Source organism: Metopolophium dirhodum, chromosome 7, assembly GCF_019925205.1.
Source record: "Metopolophium dirhodum isolate CAU chromosome 7, ASM1992520v1, whole genome shotgun sequence".
In the NCBI taxonomy this organism is placed as follows: domain Eukaryota; kingdom Metazoa; phylum Arthropoda; class Insecta; order Hemiptera; family Aphididae; genus Metopolophium; species Metopolophium dirhodum.
In genome coordinates, this window is record NC_083566.1 from 16,535,925 (window position 1) to 16,562,393 (window position 26,469).

At 29.6% G+C, this 26,469-nt stretch overlaps 1 protein-coding gene across 1 annotated transcript in view; it reads left to right on the forward strand.

The window, feature by feature from the left end:
- The window catches only part of LOC132949704 (neuroligin-4, X-linked-like), a 339,951-nt gene that overhangs the window by 272,311 nt on the left and 41,171 nt on the right, over positions 1 to 26,469 (forward strand). The window contains exons 6-7 of the mRNA XM_061020715.1: positions 1,637 to 1,892; positions 1,960 to 2,182. Of these exons, the coding sequence (XP_060876698.1) occupies positions 1,637 to 1,892; positions 1,960 to 2,182 (479 nt within the window). The remainder of the gene's footprint in view (positions 1 to 1,636; positions 1,893 to 1,959; positions 2,183 to 26,469) is intronic.

Below are 26,469 nucleotides of genomic sequence, written 5' to 3' on the forward strand. Positions count from 1 at the left end.
TCACTGCCTGCTGGATCATTAAAGTTTGATCAGTTTCACCGATTGTTGCTTGTACTGTTATCCGGGAATACGCGTCGTAAATAGTAATAAAAAATATAAAGAAAAATAAAGAAATAAAAAATAGTAAAGGCAATGCATTTTTGTTTTTATCGTTTGAGACAGGGCTTTACGTCGTTTCTATTCAAATAAGATTTGCGTAGTTTATTCTATTGGTGCTCGTTGGCAGACTCACTACAGGCCAATCGATATAATATTATGGTGTATGCGTGTGTAGTGTGTGTGAGGTGTATTGTTGGGTGAATTGAAATCAACAGTGGTTGATGGCTAATACTAACGAGCTACGTAATGGAATGAGTGTGTGGGTATGTATATTATATAATATTATGTATAATATGTGTACAAACTTAGTACTTACCTATAGTATAATATGAACAAAAGGTTACAATAGGTACGTGATTAGTCATAAGGTATTGCTGTATAATAAACTAATTTTGAATAATAAATATAACATAATACGTGGTGATTAGCGTTTATGATTATATTATATTATCTATAATATCTAACCTAACCTAATATACGTAAATAATTTGGTGATTCAAATAGAATAGAATATTAAAAATATGAGGAAATTCGCTACCACCAGTATTATATTATAACAACAACAGTAATTTAAAGAAATCAGCACCCAAAAAATTTAAGAAATGTTCAACTGGTACCAAATAAACGTGTGGCTTAGCTATCGAGACAATACTTATAATACTCATATTATTATATAGATATCATTGTGGTGAAACTTACCTAAACAAAAAAAAAAAACTCACAATTACCAGAATAAATATTTTATTATAATTACGTGTGTGCGTGTGTTATTCCGGCCAGGCATATACTATTATATAGGCCGTTTACCAATAATTACCCATTTCTTCTGGACTGTTATAGCTTGCGGGTGTTGGCGAACGGTTATCATAATTCGGAGCAAACTGTATACCATGTCAAATATGATGAAAATAATAGTCAAATAAATATTATTTCTTAACGCTAATAAATTCAAGGAAAATAGGATGGGTGCTTAAGTGAAAAATTGAAATAATATTATAACATTATATAAAATTCTTTAGGAAAATTTACTTAAATATTAATACATTAATTTAAACATTTTAATTAAAAAATTGTTTATTTGTTTATTTTTAACACGATGAATAATGAAAATTTTATTACGCAGCAAAAGTTAGAGTTTTACTTAAATAGATGGAATAAGATAATAACAAATAAAAAAAAAAAGTCTCTTATCAACATTTAAAACGAAAACACACGAACACACTATGCTTACGCGTTATTTTTCTGTATAATATAATATATTGCACTATGTAAAGTTATTACATTTTCTGATTTCAATGAATTCGAATAAATTACCAATATGAATTTATCATTATTGTTATTATTATTATTATTATTATTATTATTATTATTAATTGTATCTACGAGAACATTGTCAAACATAATATAACATTTTATTGAGCATTATTAGAAAAATATACCTACACGTCTTGATGTTTGATAAGATGTATCCAATTCACTACATATCACATAATAAATTAATGATGTGACAAAAATCACTTTTTTCGTTTTGTTTTAGACGGTCAAGATATTGGACCCGGTAGACCGCCAGAGGATCCAAAGGAATTGGTATTGGCCAACGGATTCGGGCCAGCTATTCTTGCTAATCCGTCGGCCCGGCAACGGTTGCTTTCCAGGTTGTCTAGATTCGATCTGATGTTGGGCGTGGTGCGGGCCGAATCGTTCTTCGCATTTACCGGCGACGATGTCCAATACGGTATCGAAGCCGATCGGAGGACTAAAATCCTAAAGACCTACGTCAAAAACACATACAAGTGAGCGTTCGCCACTCCGCCGCCGGTCCTCGTACGAAATCGTTAATTTTCGCGGTTTTATTCGCAGGTACCATTTGACCGAAATATTAGCGACCATCGTAAACGAATACACCGACTGGGACAGACCGGTACAACATCCGGTGAACATCAGAGACGAGACATTGGAAGCCCTGTCCGACGCCCAAGTCGTAGCACCCGTGATCAACACGGCCGATCTCCATTCGGCTAATCGCAGGAACTCGTACTTATTCGTGTTCGATTACCAGACGAAGTACGGCGACTATCAACAAGTGAGTACTGACATCCGTCCATCGTTAAATTAAGATTAATCGATTTCGATTCGCGGGCGCTTACAATATAGCAAATAGTAGGTATATTATGTCGTCGTTCGATGTCAATCAAATACATTTCAAACGGCGTAAGCACGACACGCAGCATTCGTTTCTATTCGGCCGTCGATTTTTTGTTTTACACAATATTTTGTATCCCGCTTTCGATTTTAGCCATTAATTAATATTGTTCGGTGCGACAAGACACCTATTACAGGTACGTGTAATTGTCGTGTATATGGTATGGGTGTATAATGTATACGGACTGAAGATTATAGTATAGCGCTTCCTATGTTGTTTTCGGTTTATGATCTTTCGATTAGCTGGTCACCAGGTCACTTGAACAGTATAATATTAACGTTTTCAAATTCAATACCTACCATATTATTCCGATACGTGTCCACAATAGTTATACCCATCCATTAATAACCAACAAATACATATTCAAGACTGGATATATTTTTGTGTAATGAATAAAATTTAAAAATAATTTTGATAATTATTATGAATATTATGAAGCACATTTAAGTTACGTTAAGATTAAAGTTCATACATTTTAGTTTATTTAGCTTAGGTATACACTATACAGTATACAGGTAGGTATAGTCGTTTGTGCTTCATATGGTTTTATGTATATCAAAAATAAAAATATAAACTTCGTATTAAAAATTGTGATGGATAAATGTATAATAATTTAATATGTGTACCTTGCTAACCAACACAATTATTGCAACACAAATAGTTCAAGAATATTGTGAATAATAAGTGCCTCTCATATAAGTACTAATGCCTCTATTTCAATAACAAATACTTATAATATAGGTATATTATACACTGTTATATTAATAACGTTATAATTTATCATTTGTAATTAAAAACCACTCTGCGGTCTGTAAACAAATATACCTTAGATAGTCATATTATTAAAATGATATTTATTTTATAATTTTACTAATAAGTTTCCAATTCAATAAAATACAAAGGTAATATTACGGTGAATCGTGCTATCTAATATAAAGTATGTAACAAGTTTTTTTCTGAATATACGTATACCACAGTGACAAACATATTTATTTATTTTTTTGTAATTTATATTATAAATATAAAATAATGAATAGGTACTTATTCAGCTATGATATAACTTGAGCTATAACTAAAATATAAACGCATGAGTATTCTATTAAAATATGTTGGTAATTAGTATATTAACTTGTGGTATAAACAACAAAATATAAGATTCAAGTAAGTAAGTAAGATACAATATTCATTATTAATCAATACTTAAATGTAATTATATTTTACAATAATGGAATGAATTAGTATTAATATTTTAATCGATTTATTTTTAAATTTGTATCAGTTGAACTCGGTTGATGATTCATTCACATAATTTAATTCAAAAGCAATACCTACAATTTGAAATTGAAATCAAAATAACTATTAAACATTTAAATTTTTTCATAACATTAATTTTTTTGGTTATTTTCTGATGGAAATATTAAACTAGAGAATTGTAATAGGTACCTACTAGTGTTTTCTTAATACTAAAATATGAATCTATTGTAATATTTTTGGTTGAATTTTTCTCAAATACGTATATTATTTGAAAAAAAACGACAAAACGAGAATATTGTATTAAAAATTTCACGAGTGAGAAAAGACAAAAGTACATATTAATGTATCATTGATTTAATTATTAAATATAATTTATCACTCCTCGGTTGTTAGTGCATTTGAAAATTTCATACTACATTTAACGTAATAAAAGTGTTTTTTATGTGAACATGTATCTGCAATTTGTCTGTCCTCGGAAAATCCGATTTTTTTCATCATGTGTAACAATCATTGACATATTCGTCTCAAACCTTGTGATTGTTCCGTATTGTTATCATCGCTCTGATTCGCCGAAACGCATAAAAAAAAAAACTGTGCAAAACATTGACATATTTTAACGGATCAAAACCTACGCAGTTCTATAATGCACGCTTTTTCACAACAGACTTCGATCATTTACACTAAAATGATCAGTGACGAAACGCAGTAGTACCTACGCGTTCATAATATTATACCTGCGGCTATTTGTTGCTGTTAAGTATCTATACAGTACCTATATTATAGTAAATAGATAACCGTACCATGCACAATGGAAATGGTCGATATTCCAATCGGCATTATAGCAGTGCGATAAAATACCATAATATCATATCAACACTTATAAACTGAACGAACAAACTCGTACGAAAATATATTGAAACGTTAGTTTCCGCATCAGACACTTTTGTTAATGGAATGACTGTAACATGAGCGAATGCTATGAGGTTACATTGAAACATTATTTTGTATTATATTGGTTCTGTCTATACATCTAGCTGTTGTATTACTTGTTCGATGCACTGCACTACCACGAGTAAATACAAAACGAGATGTTTGTCCGCCTGTATCCCAGCGGGAAATCCAATTTTTTCGGGAAACTGATTTTAGTGATCAATGAACAGGTTAAAAAAAATAACAATAAGCAAACATCCGTCAGTTCGTGACGTGGATGCAGCGGTGGCAATACCCCGATAACAATATGTCTGAAATACGTATCATTTACACATTATACGGAGTCCGGCACTTGAAACGGTGTTTGATTTACTGAGAAATTGAAAGTTGATAAATATATGTAAATTACCTAGTATATATACCAAAAGTTCAATATAAAGAGCAGTGTGTCTCTGGCAAACTAATATTGTCGTCGGGGATAGAAAACAGAACTCTGGCCCGATGACTAAAACGAGGTATATGAATGGTTAGTAAATTATTAATAAAACGTATCAATTACCAGCTGTCACGATGAAACAAAAATTATTATTGATATATTTGGGTACCCACTTATACCTACTTTTAATTTTACCTACTACCATCATCACATTTAATATATTATATATTTCAATGTTCTAAATCATCCGTAAAAACTAGATTAAAATATTACGATAATGTGCAGAATTAGAAAAAATTCTCTTACAGAAAAAAATTTAATCGTTTAACTGACACTTTGTTATTTACGATATAAGACAGCAGTAATAAACTATAAAACATTGTCATAATTATTCTGAAACGTGAAAAATATCCACTGTTCTGAAGTAAAAAATTATCAGATAATAATATTTAGAGACTAAGTCATTAATAAAACATTTATAAATAATCTTTAGTCGGTGGCACCGGAAACCTAACAGCAGCCACACCTTTTTTTAAGGGGTGGGTGGGTAAGTGGGACCTATATGGTATGTAGGTAATGTGCAGTCATATTTAAGTATCCTTAGGGAAATTACTATTATAACATAGACATTTCTGGTTGATTTAAATTCAACACTATCGATATTTATATTCACTTAAATGTTTGGTATGTGGGTGTAATTATAAAATATCGTATTACACCTTTTATGGTAGAACTGCGCCATGGCCACTAGTTAAAGTCATTCCGTCCAAGACGGCTTGGATATTGTTTCTGATATTCGATCTCTAAACCACAATTTTTTTTTTTTAATTTCATCAAAATGTCTTTACATTTCGATATGGAAATTTCATGGATTTTGAGAACAGTGTGCAGACTTTGTTTTACAATCCTTAATGAAAACAAAATAGATACAGTTACAGAACAATTGTATACCTACAAAAAAAAATCATTCAATGTTCCGTCCGTCGGACAAACACGTCGATAATAGTTTTATGTCAAAACTGTGTTTAGGTACCTATAATAATAATATAATCCTCGTGTTATCGGACCAGGGGGAAGGAAAATGGCTGAACTGTTGTCGGTCTTTGGACCGAGGGACGGGGGCCACAACATATTATAGTAACTCGGAGATGGTTACGTGGAGAAGGGTAGATAAAATACAAAATTCCTATGCATCCCGATTGTCAAGGGTATTTAATAGTATAATATCTATTCAGAATATTCAAAAAATCCCCATTTTACCCCGAGTATCCCCGCTGCAAATTAAAATATTTAAATTAGGGTTTTCTAACAATAGTACGTATAAAAGGAAAAATTATGATCTGATGGCAACAGTTAAAAAAAATTCATTTAGTGAAAATTGACTGATCAAATTAGAGCCAGTTTTTTATTTTGTTGTCATGTAAAGATAATGATATAAATAATTGTTATGTTAGCAAAAATAATATTAAAATTGCTATCAAATCTTTCACTTTCAAATTTCTTAAACTCAAGGGAAAAATTGTTTCTTGTCAAAATATTAATTTAGTCTTAGAAAAGTTTTTAGTGCGATTTAATAATTGTTGCATTTTTTTCGTCAAATTGTAACTTTTAAGTAGGGTTTTTTTATAACAGCGTGGTACATAAATATACACTATAATATAAATTAAAAACAACATTATTTATAACTATTTGCATTCTTAATCGATTTGGAATTAATTATAAATGTTGATGTTACTTATACAACGGACAATTATAATATATTATATAAATACAACTAGGTTAAACTCGTACAACTCGAACATAATACATCATATCGTGTAAGGTCAATAATATTATATTATATATAAATAGTATTTGTTTGCGCTGTAACGGTATATGGAGGTAGTAGTGACTTTCGCCATCACTCTTATAGAGAGTGTCGAGAGTAACTTTTCGAACTTTTGATAGTGCCAACGGGTGTGGTGTGGTGGCTGGTGGTGTTGCACGCGCGGTAAGGGATATGAAAAATGCGGCGAGCGACCGTGAGGCTACCGGCGGCGGCGGGCGATGGCTATAAAAAGGAAATCGACCTATCTGGACCTACGGGGACAAGAGGTCGTATGCTGTGTCGATAGGGCGTGTGGTGGTGGTGGTGGTGTGGGGAGAGACGGTAAATTTCATTTGTGACAGTGGGTTCGCGGACGGGTCGGACGACGTTGGGGGAGGTAGCTACAGTAATGAATAAGACCGGCAGGAAATAAAAGACAAACAACGCTCGTGTTGAACTCTTCTGGCCCGGTCTCTGATTTATAACGCAGGCCTTGTGTATATATATATATAAACACACCCACCGCGCCCGCGCCCTTATTTACCGTCCGACCGGCTCCTAGCCGCCCCTAACCGATCGCCGCCCGTTAACTTCCTCTCGCCCACTGCACCGACCGGCCGAGCGGATAAAACGTGGGCGCGGAATATTTTTCAATTAACCACCACTTTTGGTACGCAAGTGTCCGCTCTAGACGTTTTATGACAGTACACAACTACAACCCCCGCCCCTCCCCCCACACGCATACAAACCACTTTTATGCAGTTGCAATCAGATCGCAAACTAAATGTTTTTGTTTACCGTATATGCCTGTATGTGCATTAATACTTGTACACACAATCGTTTGGACCAGCTGGCTGAGCTGGATTAACACCGATTCACATAGTCCAGATGATGATATAAACCCGTACCTCGTTGGGAAGGGGGACGGCGAGGCCAATCAAAACGTCCCATATAAAATAATATCTAATGATGCAGTCTTGCTGGTCAGCTTCACGTATATATTATCCGAGATAAGCGAATATTTACCACCAGCAATCATACCTCAAGACGTTTTCAACACCGGGGATCGAGAATATTTTAGGGGGTTATCAAATTATCGTGACGTCGCACAGTGGGATGAAACACGAATTTAGCCAGCCAAAAGTACCATTTTTTAAACTATTTAAAATTATTAGTTTTTTTTTTTATCAATAATTTATCGTTACAATATTCTAACGCTTAAACCAGAATTTCAAAAGAATTAATTAACATACACCTGACTTACACCTCTTTGTATAAAATATATACATTATATTTTGATTGATGTACAAAAAAAAAAATTAATTAAAATAAATTAATAATATTTCATTATTAAATTTAAGACAAATATATAATAATTCGTTATACTATATTCGTATGATAAAGTCGTTGTTACGTGTAAGTATACGATGTAATAAATGTGTAAAAAAAATTCTATTTTTATCGTTGAATTGTGAAAATTAAATAAACAAATAAAAATATGTATAAAAGTTTGAAAATATCAATCAAATAATGTATATATTTTATACAAACAGCTGTAAGTCAGGTGTATGTTAATTAATTCTTTTGAAATGCTGGTTTAAGCGTCAGAATATTGTGACGATAAATTATTGATAAAAAAAACCAATAATTTTTTAGTTTAAAAATGGTACTTTTGGCACGCTAAACTCGTGTTTCATCCCACTGTGCGTCGGACGGAATATTCTGGAGATCAGCGTCCATCCATAAATGAAACACCACGAAAGACATGAAACACCGCCGGTTTGCAGTGTCCGACGTTGTTTGGACTCGATCTGATACAAATATTTATTTTTTTTACCTAATTTTTACACTGTGTCTTCACCTTCGGATTATAAAATAATTGTTAATGAACTACATTAAAACATATTCTAGTCAAATCTAGACTACAGTTTTTCTTATTAAAATAGAAAATAAGCTAATAAATATAAATACCTGGCAAACAAACTATTGCGTCTATACAAAATTTCTGTCCTCGAATCATGGACCGAAGTATTAACTGTTGTTTATACTATTTAGTATTTACCAATGGGAATAGTAAAAATATTTTATATTGAAAGTCAATACAAAACATTATTATGACATAGATATAAGTATTATACTTGAGTATAAAATATAAAATTGTATTTACCTATGTATCGTAAGGACCTAGAAGGCAAATGTTATTTGTGCACCAAGATCGGAAAGATAAAATAAATCATAAAATTATGTAACCTAATGTTTTTATTATAATATGGGGTAATGGCATTACTATGAATTTATTATATGTGGGCGCTGTAGAAAAGTCGAAATCTCTAAAAAAATTCAGTTTCCGAAAACCATAAGAAAAAGAAAAATTGTTTATTATTTACTCATTGAAAATAACAATGCATTTCTTTTATTTAAATTTGAAAAATACAATTATTGTTCTAAACTGAAGGACATTTTTTTACTGTCGTGCGTTAAATTTTCGAACTCATCCTCAACTGACAAAATACAATTTTCACATAGGTACTCACCCAACCACACATATACTGATATACACGTACGGGGATTCTGTATATATATATTTTATAATAATAAGTAATTACATTTTTACAATTTTCCGATAAACATATACATTGCACAATGCTCTTCTACTATATTATACCAACATTCCGATAGCCCGTACCAAAAATGTCGGTCAACTCGAGTTTTACAGAGTAGATCAGAAGGATGGATGGATAAAATACAAGGGATCGGTGTGTGTGGTTTGATATAAGAGGGAGTGAGGGTAAAAATGAGAGAAAGAGACAGAGAGAGAGAGAGAGACAGACAGACAGAGATGGAGATATGGCCCCGTTGTTATTGCTTGTGACGGTATAGCAATTACGTCGTCCACGGAAAAATGATGAAGGACCGGCTGAGGAATGAGAAAACTCCGTCATTCCATCTCCGGATCGCTTAATTTCTTTTTTGCTCCACTCTCCGCCTATCCATTTTGCCGTTCACCTAAGGAAATAACATACACTGTCAGCACGGGTGTAATGAATGGTGCTCCAGACTCTAAACGGCCGAATAATGAATCTTTTCCCGACCGACCATCTCGAGTGCTTTAGACATGTAATCTCAAAAAATAAAAAAAATACTCTAAAACCAAACGTTAAACGACCGGTAAAAAAACCTCTTCCCAATCTCATATATATATATATTTAACGACAATTATTATTATCGTGACAAAAATAAAAATACACGACTTCGTGCGTGCTCTTCGCGTGACGCTTGCGTTAGACTTGTCACGGCGACAGATTATCGCATGGGAAATGATAAAATAATATAATAATAACGCTATTTCCCAATGCATTGTCTTTTGAACGATTTTTTTTTTTTTGTCCAACAACATTTCCCTGGGAGACGCAACCCACGTTTCCGGAACTCCGGATTGTCCGAGTTAGACCAAAAGCACAACGACTGCTGTCAGAAATTCACGCGTGTCGTCGTAATAGACGGGAAAACGTTAAATTAACAGCGAACAAATAATGGATAGAAAAAGCGTTCGTTTTTTTTTTCGGGGTAAATTGAAAATGCTGAACGGTCCTCTCCGTAAAGTACCACACTGCCAGAGATGTCGGACTTCTGACATCTGAGAAATAAAAACATTTTCAATTCCACATTCAATTTAATTGTCAATAGATAGGAAAAATGGGAGGAAAATACCTAGCTAAAAAAAAATTAACATCCAGACAAGATACAAAAGCCCAGGATACCAAAGGTACTCTCTTTTGGTTCTATTCACTAAGTATGACGAGATAGTGTAGTTGCGTTATTGCTTTTAATTGAAAGCAATGATAATATATCATACACATTAATAATATTTAATATAATATAATGATTTTCCCTAAAGACTTTATAGACTCTAGCTTTAGAAACTTAATTAGAAATTAAAACGGTCCTTTTATATTATTCAACATTCAAAAGTTATGAATAAAGGAGCTTGGGAAACGTGAAATAGATTTTAAAAAGTCGGAAAATTCAATAACAGTTTTTGAAACTTAAACCAAACTTAGCTGAGTAAATTCACAAAAACATATAAATATAAAATATAAATTCTATGTAGGTGTTTTAGTTAAAGACGGACATTAGTATATAATTCAATTAAATGTAATAAATATGAAAAATATGATTTTTATTTTTATTTATGAATAACAAGTACTTATATACTACTTTATTATTATCGATTATAAATAAAGTATTTATAATCAATGATATTATGAAAGAAAAGCAATTTTCTTGAAATAAATTATACTACATACATAATTATTTCCATTTTATTTCGTTGTTTTGATAAAATTGATTTCCAGTTTTAGATTTTGAGCACTTGCTTTTTTCCAAAAATTAACTTTTAAAAATTATTTCATGTTGATAAAATAATACTAACAGTATACCTACACGAGAACATATACATTTAAGAAAATATTCTGCTTATTTATAAAATTGTATTTTATAGTCTGACCTAAATACTTTTATTTAGATCTTTCTTATTTGAGCAAGAATTCATTTTAACCGTTAATATTTTACAAGATCTACTACATAATTTTGAATTTTGAATCTAGTTATAAATTGAATCACAGAAATACATACCTCATGACTGAAAACAAAATATTTAATGTATAATCATTCATAACATACTATCTGTAGTTATGTATTCGTAATGGATTTAAGTGTACGTACTTGAAATGTTTGACTGAATTTCCACTTAATTGCACTTCGTAAATATTTATAGTTATTTTTGCTTTAAAACTATCATTACGTTGAGACTTTATAGCCAACGGATCGTTTGTAATTATTACTGTTCATTATGTATACATAATTACATTGTATCGTATTGTAGACACAACGATTTTGTACGTAGATACAATTACATATTCTTATTGATCATATTATTTACGAGTTTAGTACAATATAATGAAAGACATAATGAGAAGCACATATGTCTATAGAAATTCAGTTTAGATTATCATTCAAATTATATTCCCAGTACAATGATTCCTGGTGTGCCGTTACTACCTATTTATCGTTCATTTATTTTTTTAGATACATAAAATTATCAATGAGGTGGTAGCCAAGTATATAATATAAAAATGTATGCCTACATTTTTTTAAATGTTTATAAAAACAAAAATGTGTAGAATTTAATACGACCAAAATATTTTTAATAATAAAATATTAAGATCTATTTTTAAACTACTCAGTTTAAATAATAAAAGTTTTTTTAAAAAATTAAAAATGAATATTAATTATATAAACTTTAATTTTTTTATTTCCATAATATTATAGATAGTATCCTATAATTGTAATATTTTGGATTCCATTCCGAATCTAGTACAATGCGTAAAGCTACAATGAGTAATTTGAAAATATTTAAATACGTTAACATCTCATATTATAAATTGATTTTGTTATAATAATAATAATATTTATTCAAATAAATAAATAAATGAATACAATGGGCCAAAGTCCCAGTGGTACATAGTGATTATCAATATTACACTATGACTAATATGACTAATATAGAATACAGTATACATAATATGATATAATTAAGATTTATATAAAAATAATATAATCATCGTTACTATCTATCCGAATATGTCCGCCTAATAATTATCCGAATAACTCACTTGAAGATCGATAGAAATATTGAATGTTGTTCGACGAGGATACCTGTCCGTGTTAAATTCTATATTGAATTTAATTGCACTATAATGTCTTTAACTCACTACAATATAGTATAAACGCTAAATAAAAAAAAGTTGAAGAGAGATTAGATGACATCCTCACCATTATCAGTTTTGTTGGCCATATTTTATAAAAGCCTGAACTAGATTCAAGTATTATCCGATTAGTAATTTAAAATTGTAAATAAATATACAATTGATAATCAAAGATCGTCCAGACTGACGTGAGAAGTTATGATATGCTAATTTCGATTTAATTTTAAAATTGGTTTTTATATTTATACAATATTCAAAATAATATTTATGCGATAAATGATACATTTCATCAAGATAAGACAGTTCAATAATATACAGTTTTATTCATTTTCGTATCAAGAGTATATAATGTGAAAGTTGACAGTAAATTTTATTTCAGGGGATATTCAATCACACTTCAAGTTAATACAGTTAGACGAATAAAGCTCCAAGTGCATATTTATGTCAAGTGAATAGTTTGACGGGCAATTTGATTATTTTTTTTTTACGAGAAGTTTCACAGAACTATTTCAATACAACGGTGACACGTCGATGGCAGAAGACAAATATTATTAAATTAAAAACTAAATAGTGAGCTTGTTGAACACATTGAAAAGGTTTAAATTAATTTAAATAGAAATTTGTTTACGAATACGTTTCAATCGTTGTAACCGCATACAATGATCGCAATAGTATATACGTCGTGTATAGTATAAATAAAGTTTAAACGGGTTGACAGTATTGGTCTGCTAACCAATCCGGATGAATATCGAATACTTACAGCATAATATTTCCTAATAGGTATCATGCTCCTGTTCACTAGAAAGGAGTTTCGCTAAAACTTTGCATCATGACGTGTAATTTTGCGTACCCAATGGCTACGTAAGACATGAGCCGATTTCAAAAACATAAAATTCATTATGCAGCAAAATATCATCCGAAAATACTGACGAGTATAATTATTACGATTTTGACCACTCCATTCGGTCGTTACAATAAAACAGTTTTTCAAATTCCGAGGTTTACCTAACATGCCCAACCCTTCAACACCGGTCATCGTCGTCGTTACCGTTGGCTTTTATCTAGTCAAAAAAAAAATATAAAATTTAAAATATATATTTTTTATACGTAATTTATATAAAACAAAATTTGTAAAATTGGCACGTGACATACGACGATCGTCGTCGAAAACAAGAAGAACCTTCATGAACCACTATCTGCAGTGATATGGCTTTCTGTGAATAGGAGAGAGCGATCAAGCTGGGCATATACCTAATAAAAAAGGGATATCCGTTTCCACCGTTCAATTTCCGGTGAATTGCGATTTCAAAAATATCAAACCAATAAACACGTACACCAGTCGAAATGTTTTGTCGGCCAGAACATTATTCTCAGACGAAAACGTACTCGAGTCTGAGCACAAATACGCCGGTCAACACAATATAATCTCAACCATTTTTCTTTTTTACTTTTTTTTCGTTCCTGCGAGACCAAAAGTCAGTGATTCTAATAGACATATTGCCACTGAATTTTATCTCGCAGTAAGATTTTCCCACGAAATGTGACCGTCGTGTTTTATACAACCGTCTAAAGTAGATAATATACGTCTTTGTTTAGATGAAACAATCAGTCGATTGATAAACAAAAATTATAGGTAGTCCAAAAACTACGCTATTATAATATTGTAATAAAATATATATTTTAAATAGTATTATAGAAATTGTCGCACCACCTGCTTATCCTCGTACCTAAATATAGGCCGCAGAAAAAAATATTATCATCGTATATAATTGATATTATATACCTACCTCCTACCAGCATTACAAATTACAAATTACTACTTAATTAAAAAAATTTAAATATTGATACAAGCTTTTAAAACATATTAAAAATATAATTTACATTTAAACTTGATGCTAGGATAGTGAACTCTAGTATTATAACTAACAAAACTAAACACGAATTATTGAACGAAAATTCGTTGTGTTAGACGAATAGAACAAAATCGGGTGTGGTATACTCTAGAAAAAATATGTGTACTTACCTATATTTTAATGAAAACCAACACGGAGAAAAATGTGAAACGCAGTTTATTTTATTCCTTTTGATAATATTCTCTGTCGCACACTGTAATCCAAGACTTTGCATCTACCTACCTCGTTAATAATATAAACTACTATAATATATACTATAACTATAGGTATATTTTATATATTTAAATTTAAATAACGTGTGAAATACGAATGCTTGGAATCAAGAGAAAAATGTTAGTACTGTATTTATACATATATTATTTACTAACAGCATACATCATGATCAGAGCGGAACGTTTTTTTTCCTCTTAACTTTACAGGTACTTATCGTAAAATTATATGTGCCATTTTAAATTACATATCAATCAAATTAGCTGTTCCAGATGAACTTTGCGCTATTTCCTAATATAAAACTCATACATTCCATAAAAAGTAACATACATTTTACAGCAGACGCTGTAAAGGTTACGATATTCGTTTTCATTTGTCACGGACGAGTATATTATTGCACTATTACTGAATTCTACTAGACGTTAAATTCTGAGAGAAAGATCTCAGAGGGATTACCAGAAATCCGGTGCAACTTTCAAAAAGACATAAATACCGATTAAAAATGCCGAAATTCACGTTTAGTCGTTTTTCTGAACGATTTAACTCAAATGTGTAATAATTATTAAATTGTCCATATAGTTATTATTTTTACCGCTAGCATAATATTATATCGCGATGAGAAAAATAATACATCATAAAATCTTAAAAACCTTATAATGGTTAGTCACGAATTAAGTAAAAAATATAATTACACATCAATATTACCATTAATGTATTTATTTATTTAAAAATATATATTTTATTGCACTGCAATATAATTGTTAAAATTGTTTTAAAAAAAACCTATTCAAACTCAATATTTTTCAAAATCCATTATTATAATTGCATCAAACAAGAAATGTATTTATTTAAAATTCTCACTCTACTTGAAAAGTCTGATACGAATTATGAATTCCGTTTTAGTTACATTAAATATACTAAATGATTGATTAAATACATCATTTTATTACGACGCAGTAACTACATTTTATTGGAATTTGCTGAAACATTCCTTTAGCGGTTAGTGTATTCTGTATACAATATAAAATAACTGTAAATTAATCAAATACGTCATTCGTGTAATTTACAATTTCTAAATTGAACTTAAAAGTAAATATAATATTATGCACGATGCATAATTATTTTGAACAGTAATGTTGTGTTATTTCATTTTTTATTAAAAGTTCTCAGTTTTAACTATTGTTAGGGTATCCTATTTAGTGGTATTATTAATTATAATTTGTTATGCATATAACTTTTCAATCTAATCCAACCGGGACTAAAAACGATTGAAATAAATTCCGAACACAAATTATAAATAATACCAAATACTGTGCAGTTCCGTTGCAATAAATCATACAGTGGTCGTACATTTAATTTTTTTTTTCGTGAGCTTTGTATGTTTACTTTGATGTAATAAATATTAGCAGAATATTTTTTCCCGTCAGTAAAAACGCACAATACACTAAAATGGTCATTTAATAAAATCTAAAACGGAAATTAGATGTATGTAAAAAAAAATAAAAATATTTACATAATGCTTGAAAATTCCATCGTTTCTCACCGCTATTGGGAATTACCTTAAGTGTCTGTGGGGAGAGAACGTGCAGATAAATGCAAGCTATTTGCACCCAGGGAACGAGTACGAGTAACGAATAAGTAATGTGCCCGAGGTAGAAATGATCAAAATATTCCCAAGGCGTACGAAGAAATTCCAGAGCTCAATACTCGGTGTTATGCAGATTTCAAGAGGTCAAACGGATTTGCCAAGAAACAGATTACACACAATACACATGCATTTGGAATTCAATTATTATGGTTCCGTTATTATTTTTTTACGAGCGAACTATAACGTAATATTCTGATAATAACCCGGCCCGGACTCTCCGATATCGATATTTGAGTTTTTAAGTACTCCGCGGTATCATCCAAACCAGAAAATAAAATAAATGGATTGGATCACTATGTTTAAAATAATATTGATAAAATTTGAGATAAAAATACAAATCACAATTTTCAAACCGTTGCGTGCTGTTGATTATCGGTTGTTACGTTTTAATAGAATACGCAATTTATTTCCTCGGTGTTTTTATCTATATTATATTAATATTATGAATGTTGATAAATGTTTTTTTTTTGTCAATTGAAAAACTATTATTTATAATATTCTATGAAAAGTTTTACTAAAATTATATTGGTCGTACTAATTATATTTTCGGAAACCTTTGTCATATTCATTTGAACGAAAATTCATTGTCGGGTAATACCCCAACGAATTCGTTGAATTTTGTTCATCGTCAATTGTATATCCGATTGTGTGATCCGAATATCATATTATAAAGTATTAAACCGTTTGATATCAAAATACTTAGGATTTGTTCTGTGATAATGTACAATATTACCATTGATATAATAATATTATGAGTTTTAGGTAACATTATATTATTACACGGACAATATTATAGGTAGATCGTACTTATTAACTGTCAATATATTTTTTCCGACATATCATCATGCCATGTTAATTGTTATTTTAGAATTCGTAAAATGAAGATGTATTATTGTATTATATTATACATTTAGAAGTCTTGTTGGAAATTATTATAAGTATAATGATAACTGATATGTAATAAACTTGGAGGAACGGATTTAAAATTGATTTTTTTGGCTACACACATCTTACGCATCGATTGTAATAATATAATTAGAATTTCTTAATTATTATTCGAATATTTTTCTGATCCGTTAAAAATAGTTGTTCTCTTATATAACTCATAAATAGTTGGCAAATATATGAATTAAAATGATCTGCAATAATATCAACAATAATACTGGGTTAAATTAAAAATTAAATTGCCAAGAATAACTAATGTCAAGCTATAAGATAAGCCGATGAGTTTTTAATTAACTATTTACGTGCCTTCGTTTGCAATGAGCATGGTAGCGGATTTCATAATCTATTACGTGATTATAATGTACAATATTGTCATTGATACGTTTTATTGTTCGCCAGATGATGTTTCATTTCGTAAAAGTTTTTTTATGTTATTAGTTCACTTGTATTAAACTCAAATTGTACAAAAACAGTGCATCATATATTTAATTAATAAATAGCTCGTTTAGATATTATTATTCTATGTTATTTTAAATGTAATGCTTTACAAACATTTATCTAAAAAATCTTCAATCCGGATTTTTAACTTTAATTTATTCCATTTTTTTTTTTTAAATTGTATAGAGTAATATAGTTTTTTTTTTAATCAAATTAATTTGTTTGCTTGTTGATTTTTTATAACCCAGACGGCATTTACATTAAATGGTTTACGTTATAAAAAAAAATGTATTAAAAGAAAATTTAGTTTAAGTTACCGAATTGTTCATTTTAAGGAATTCAATGAAGTTGGTTTGTCGACCGTGTCCATTGCCCAAGCCGGGTTTGACCCTCTAGAGATTAAACTATGTTCACCGAATAACAGGATTTAACAATGTTGGGGTATTCTTAAAGCACGCTTTTGACTAATAGTCTAGAGTTACAATGTGTCACGTTTGAATTCAGTGCCTTGGTTAATCAAATACAAATGTGTCAAATTCAAGTAACCGCTCAGGATCTTTTTTCGTTTATTTTGAAACTCGATTAATCAACTAATATGATTTACCTTAACCTTTATTATATCGTGCTTGTTTTATTTCACCAATATAGTGGGTATTTTTAAATTACACCCACAGTGGATAAGCAGGTTAATAAAAAGATTTTGGTATATTTTTCCTAGCATTAATCGATTGCATTGAAATTTAAAACTATGAACTTGTGTAATTGTTACTACTCATTTGGGATACAGGTACAAACAAAATATGATGGTACAGTTAGTATAAAAAAAATTACTTTTTTTGTTTTTATTTCTCAATTTGACACTAAAATATTTCATTAATATACATTATTCATTAAATGTATGGACATTTACTATCGTGATGTACTATTTCAGTTAATTTAGTCGTAAATTATATTATAATAGTGTTTAATGGAATATTAAACTATTTTATTATTTTAAATAATAAAGATTTTTTTTAAACTAACTATTTGATAACTATTATTTCCCAAAATGAAGTTTTTTTATTTGATGTAGTATAACATATATTATAGGTACACGTATTTCAAACAATATGCATACGCTTTGAATTTTTCTAACTTATTTATATTGTTTTTAAAACAAAAACATGCAATTATAAACTGTAAATAAAGTTATATATAAATAATTTTGCATACGGTATTTAATGAATACATTGTTTTTATAGCTCTGTAAATGTATAAACGAATATTGAAAAATATATAAGACATACTTCCACAATTTGATCAGAAATGTTGATGGTATTAGATTATGGTAATGTCTAAAGTCGACAGATACGAGGTTATGGGTGAGGAGAGGGGAAAATGTACGCAACAAAGGTATGAATTCTTTTTAAATAAATAACTCGGTCGTAGAATTCAGAAATTATGTTAACTTAAAACATTCCGGTTACCGGAGCTAACGAATGTGGTAACTGACGCGTTCTAGTGGCGTCCCCGTGTTATGGAGAACAAATACAGTTGGATATGGTATTCGCGAATATGTTTGTATAGATATGTGATTGTAAGTGTGTGCATACCAAAATTATAGAGGAATGAAATTTATTGGCGTGTTGACATAGCCAGGTCTTGGTTTTAAACTTATCCGGATTTCCAACACCACTTGTCCTCTTTTACCCCCTCCTCTATGTGTCTGCTGTGAACTACACCAACCTTCAGCTCCTCAATATCCCTCCTCACCCCCCACCTACGGCCTGAACTCAAACCAACCCACTATACACCCTGGGTTTTAATGTGAAGTATCGAACTTAGGCCATTTGGCGGGTTTATTGTTCCATAGCTATTACCAACACAATGGAAACGTTTCTTATTGTTTTATGCTGGAAAATAATAACGACACGAAATGCCTTACCGACCCCTACCCACTTCACTTACCTCGAAATTGACGAAAAAGCTCGCCAGGAAACCCTAAAACTTCGTTAATTACTCATAATACTATTGGATTTGAAGACGCAGGAGGGAGAGTAGTGGAGGGGTGGACAAAAGAACGACGATGACCCTTTTTGGGAATCTTCTAAGTATAAACAATCTTTTTTTATCCCGTTGAATTCAGTATCGACTTAAATCAGACAGGTTTAAAAATGTTAACAGCTCTTTTACGAATTATGTTTAATCAGTTTAAATAATTGTTCAATATAAATAAATAAAACGCAATAATTGTGTTATAAATTATAATGCAGAAAAAAAACGTTTGAAATGTGACTAGAAATGTAGAATTAATTAATTTGGTAAAATTTGATGTTAAAAATACAAACAAATTGATGAAATGATAATTTTAAGAACATTTTAATAACGAAATTCATTGGCCGTAATAAAACGGCATAATATTATTGTGAATATTGTATAAAAAGTTTTATTTTGAGAAATCGATTAATTTTAACGGCGTTAGTACTATTTATTTGTTTCATTTAAAATAATTGCATACACATTTGCATTTCTACTGTTGTACTACTTAATGGAATTTATAATATTATTACTATAATAAACGGTTAAAGTATAATTTAGATTATTGTTAATAACATTATATTATCTTGTTAACCTACAATTTTTTTTCTTTGTACTTTATAACGAAATACGATTGTAATAATATTTTTACGTAGGTACCTAGGCTACTACCTAATAATTTGACGGTCGAAAACGGTCCGGATTTCATCAATTTTTCTTTAAATTTTTCCCGCGCACAATATATTACATTCGCACTCAACCGCGGAGTAATGAAATACACTTAAATGCTTTTAGGACAGAACACCGAATAAAATACGTTGGACCACCGGTGTTTGTTTCGGCATATTGTTTACATTGTCTGCGTAGACGACATAATACAACGCAGATATTGCGGCTGTCGGGAAGCAACGTGGGCAGGTCGAATGGATAAGCCGTCCGTTAACATATTGAAACCGGCCCGGGTTTAAGTATCAAAGTCAATCCGACATTTATACATTCTAACCGTATAACGACTAAAAAGAATTACATATGCTATGATATATTATATAGGTCCTTACCCATTAAATTGGCACGACATAATCTTTGGACATGATGTTATATGGTATATAATATTATTATGTACAGTTGTAGGTACACCCAATCAACATATCAATAACGTTGCATAAAGTTATTACGAGTTGTTAATAAATTATTTAAATGTGAACACAAATCATCAAACGATATTATGTATATTAATTTGTATCTATTAACGTTTAGAGTTTAGACTCGCTATAAAAATACTCATAGATGAAAGTAATTATTTCCGGTTGAAGGCTGTTCGCGAATCGATTGTTTCCCTGCAACATCTCAAATGATATCCAAATGTAATAACATATCGTAAATATACTTTGCACTTCGCAATGTGTAATACGCCGGTTTCGTTAAATATCACTAAGGTGCAATTAAGATATAGCTAGAGCTTGTGTCCCATGTGAAAACTAAGCCGACGTTATCTATACATACACGGTGCATAGTAATATGGTGTACTGGACTTAATCCCTTGTACACATTAATGGCGTGCTTTATATTAGGGTTCAAAACCGAACCTAAATGTCCCGAAAGTGTTGGGCAGTTGAATGAAAAACGATTTCTCCTAAAATCTATACTGAAGTAGTGGTATGTGAAATTGAATAGGAATTATTCGGTATTTCGGTGTAACGTAATACGGTTTCGTCATAAGTAAAGAAAACAAATCGACGGACACGAGCATATCCTTAAACTATATTGAAACAAGACGTGGAACTTCGGCTTTAATTAAACAGATTATACATAGAAAACAAATTATGCTGATACGGCTCTAAGGTGTGAGCAGTTAACCATATTGTTTTTATGGTCCCACTTAAATGGGTCAAGAAGTGCTGTACACTGTATGGGGTTCTAACAAAAACAATTAGGTACCCTAACAATTATCGTTATTGTTCAAAATTAATTATAGAATAATCATATAAATAACGTAGTAACTCAGTTCTTTCAATTTGTTTCTATTATTTTATTTATATTAAGTTGATCGTTTAAAATTTTTAAAATGTTCGTATGAAATACAATTTTGAATAAAAACATCCGCATAAATATTTACTGGTAATTTGAATGTAAACCGTATTCAGTTTACAACTATAATATGCCTAAAACTATATATCATACTCTTTTTATGAAAATAATTTAGTGGTACAATACGTATTTTAATGCTCACTAAAAAACTATATAAATTATATACTAACTTATGGCATATTTTACAAAATATGTGCTTGTTAAAAACGTTTTATCATTAGAATATTTTTTAACTCTCCACACAACTGATTGTTACACAAAATAATTCAATTTTGGCATCAAGTCTTTTAAAGTTTTGAATGAAATAAAAAATAATTACCAAAGTTATTAATAAATAAAATATGATATAAATTGTCTACACATTATTAATGGTAAAAATAATTTAATTATCAAAATATACATATATTATAATAACTATATGGTTGTCTTTGAAAATAATTGTATATTTATCGTTATTGACATTATACTTGGCCATGCATTTTTAAAAGATAATTCATCAGAATGTTAAAATTGTCTCTCGTTTTTTTTTTTTTTTTTTTAATGGTATACAAAAGTTTATGTTTCATTATATTGTAAATTAAGGAAGTTAACGTACAAAACTCAAAGAAGAAAATTGTAATTTCGGCGTAATAGCCTTAGGGGTATACCTGATTTTTTCCTTCAAACTTTCTACAACACCATTTTCTAGTTTTGAAACAAATTAAGAACTTGTCCTCAACAGAGAATTGCATTTGTAGAATTTAATTTTAAACAACTGTGGCCTTATGTGGACAGTGATATGTCTAAGACATCTGATTAAAGGTAAAAAACCCAAAACATTTGTTAATAGTACACAAGTTTGATTATTCAATCACATTGTTTATAACTATAGTTGAACATTTAATTAAAGCTAATGCCAAAGTAACTTTGTTATTTTTTTCATTGACTGTCTTAATTCTTAAGTAATAAAAAATAAAAATCAGTGTTTACTGAAAAGGTATAAAAAAATTACTTCATGTTCAATTTATTATTCAAAAAAATACGCTTCAATATATTAAAAGATCTCATATTGTATTAAGCCATGGAATATTCATTTTATATTTAGCCAAATACAAAATCTCCTGTAAATAAAACATTATACTCGTGAATTCTAAATAAACGTAGGATAATTCGTTTGTTCTTATTAAAGCCGATTATTTTTTAGGTTACTTAATACATATAATATAAAACTGCAGGAGCAAAAATAAAATTCAATTCAATTTAAATCCAACGAGTTTAATACAATTTTAAATAATGTAAATAATATAGTTGAATTGGCTAACAGTGTCATCAACGTCGATACCACAATAGATTGTAAAAGAAAAAAAAAACTGGAGCAAAAGATTAATTATAATTATAAAATATACTTTTTCACGATAACGTAATTGTAACGTCATGAAATATATTTGCTCTGTTATAAATATAAATTTAGATAATATAATACAATACAACATAATATTCTTATTGTAACATTATTCATACTTAATAATTAACTGTAAAAACCATAACACGTTACCCGATATTTTTCCTCAACAAAGAAAATCTATGAATCATAAATATATTTTTGTTGTAAGCAACCATGACAACGAAAACTTTACGGAAAATCCGTCAGAAACAAAAAAAGTATATCCGTATAATAATCATACATTTTGTATAATAGACACTCAAGGGAAAAAATAACGATTATCTTAAATTAATGGTCACCGAATATAAAATGATAAAAACAATAAGCACATAATATTATACGACGTAAAAACATTATTATGCAAGTATAAATTCTAAAAAATAAAACGTTCCTAATATATTCTCCCATGAACGATGTCATCGGTATTTTCACATTTATCACAGCATTTTTGATGTTGATAGGACAAAAAATAATATGACAGCTACCTACGGTGCATTTCTATGATTAAAATTGGAGCACACCTGTTTTCGCGTCACTACATACGAGTTTTATGACACCTGCAAGGGCATATGTCGTTTAGTTTATTGTTTTTTTTCCTCCGTGTCGCAAACATTTCAATTTGTCTGCGTTGTCCTAACTATTTATTACTATTTTTTTTATATACAAATATATATACAATTTGGACTTCTTTATTATTTTTTACAATACTTACATTTTTTTTCGCTTTTGTTATTTATTTTATTTTTATTTTTAAGCCAGTAACATTTCATACGCTCGAGTCTGATGAAAATCTTGATTGTGTTTCTCCGCCTTATCAACATGCATATACGAGGCGTCTAACTGATCCTCAAAAGACTCTTGTGTGTTGTTTATTTTTATTTTCCCGTCATTTTCGACGCTGCACGATAAGAGCAATATGAAATTTAAGCCAGTTGCCTTATACGAATACTCTCAGTAGAAAACGATCGAGTATGGAGAAGTATTTGCACGACAAAACAGGAGCAAATTAAATGACCCAGTTCTACAAAATAAAAAAATGAGTTTTTATATTTATTTGAAAAATAAATCAAAACTGCAACAGTTACCACTGTTTAATTAAACAAAAAAACGATGGCACCAGCTTGTTCGAGCTCCATCGGTTTTGCATTTCATTTAATTATATACGCTGTTATTTGTATAAAATTATTTAAATTTCCATTATTCCTCTGAATGATATAATGCAAAAAAAATATATATTTATAATGAATAAAATTGTCAACACTAAATACCTAAGTGTTTTAACTTACTACAAACAATTGTATAACATACATAATTTTATTAGCACGCCTTCTTAAGTAACATTCAATATTTTCACAACTAAATTAAAATTATTTAACAATGAAAATACTTCTTTGAAAAATAATTAAGCATAGTTTATTTCAGAACAATTGTATGCAAACTTCAAACTTTCAATTTTCTGTACGGCAGGTTATTTTGAAATAAAACGCTACATTGTGCATCATAAAATCTGTAATATTAAATATTTGTATACTTGTAAACATTACAATTATAATAACTAAGAAATATTTAATGATATTTACATTTAAACATGCTAAATAAGCACGACTACTATTCGTCAGTTCAATTCAAAATTATTATTTTTTGTAATTTTTTTAAGTTTATATTTTCTGTCGATAAGCGCACATTTGAAAGACAAAAATATGTGCACCAGCTACAAACAAAGAACTAGTTGTACACATTCTGACTGCGATTTATGAGGACCCATTGGCTGAATACATTTTTATGTCCCAGTCATTTGCTTTGTCCGGAAGTGGTTTTGGGGAATGAAATCTGGGTTTTATGTTATCACCTCTTTCTCCTGGAACAAACTGAATGAAAGACCATTGGTACCCTAATACTCTTTGCTTTATATACGTCGGAACTTATGCTCCTCCCTTATCAAAGATTAATAATCATGTAATAAACGTATAGACAATCATAAAAACTATATATTTTATCAAAACGTTTCTTTTCTGTTTTTATTTGAAACATATAATGTTGGATTGAAGATGTATTTGATCTTTATGTCATCAAAATGGTTAAACAGGATTGTTTGTTTGTTTGTTGAATGTAGATTGCAACAAAATACAACCAACATTTGCAATGTATTTACAAATATTAATGAGTATTCATTTAAACTATTATAATCACTTTGATGTAGGATTATTTATGTATATGTTTCTTTATTGAAATTCAATGGTTGCGATTAACAAATTATATTTTAAATACAACAAAAACAATTTTAAACTGCACTTTTGTTGAGTAAATGTTGGATTGAAATTATCACACTAAATCGTACTATAATAATATGATGACTGGTTCGAGTAAAACTTGACTAATAATTTCGGTGAAATGTGATTATTGTTTGATAGACAACAAATACCTGATCAAAATAATAGAATAGTCATCGCATAAAATATGATATATAAATAAAATTACATTCATTGAATTTTTGACCATATTAATCGGGTTAAATACTAGGATTTTAGATAACTAAAAAGAATTTGCTTTGATTATTTAAAGTATAATAATTTAACTAAGCAATCAAGTGACTCGGGAAATATAATATTATATATTTCAGATTTAAAAATATCTCTAGACCAGAAAGTTTAATTAATCAATTAGGTAACCACTAACCATAGTGAATATTTGTTAATGGAAATCCCTCATCTTCATTTTAACAGTGAATTCCAACTATTATTATTATTATTATTGTATAGCAATTAATATGAATTAATTGACACTAATTTAATAAACACTATAAATTCATTGAAGAATGTGAAATTAATCAGTATATAGATACAGAACTCATATTATATTACACCATGCTCATATAATACAGATATTATACAGAAAAACGCAATACTAGTGAATGTTAAAGATCATAACTTTATCATCATTAATGTCGAAATTACGTAAATTGAGTTTATTATGGTAAATAATAATATAAAATCTTAGAACTGTATCTATTAACAATAATAAAATAAATTAAACGCACAAAAATAAAGTATTGAACACATTCGTTTATTCTACAAACGAATAATATACATATTATATCCTGCTAAAAATTATTATCTATATATTTTATTATACTCGATTGAAACTTTGAACACAGTATAAGTGTATAACACATTGTTCCATAGTACTCACTGCAGCCGCACAAATTAAGAAATGATACCTAAACTCATCGTTTGACGTTTAGAATTATATTTACATTTACAATTTTTTTTACATTATTCTTACCTTAATATA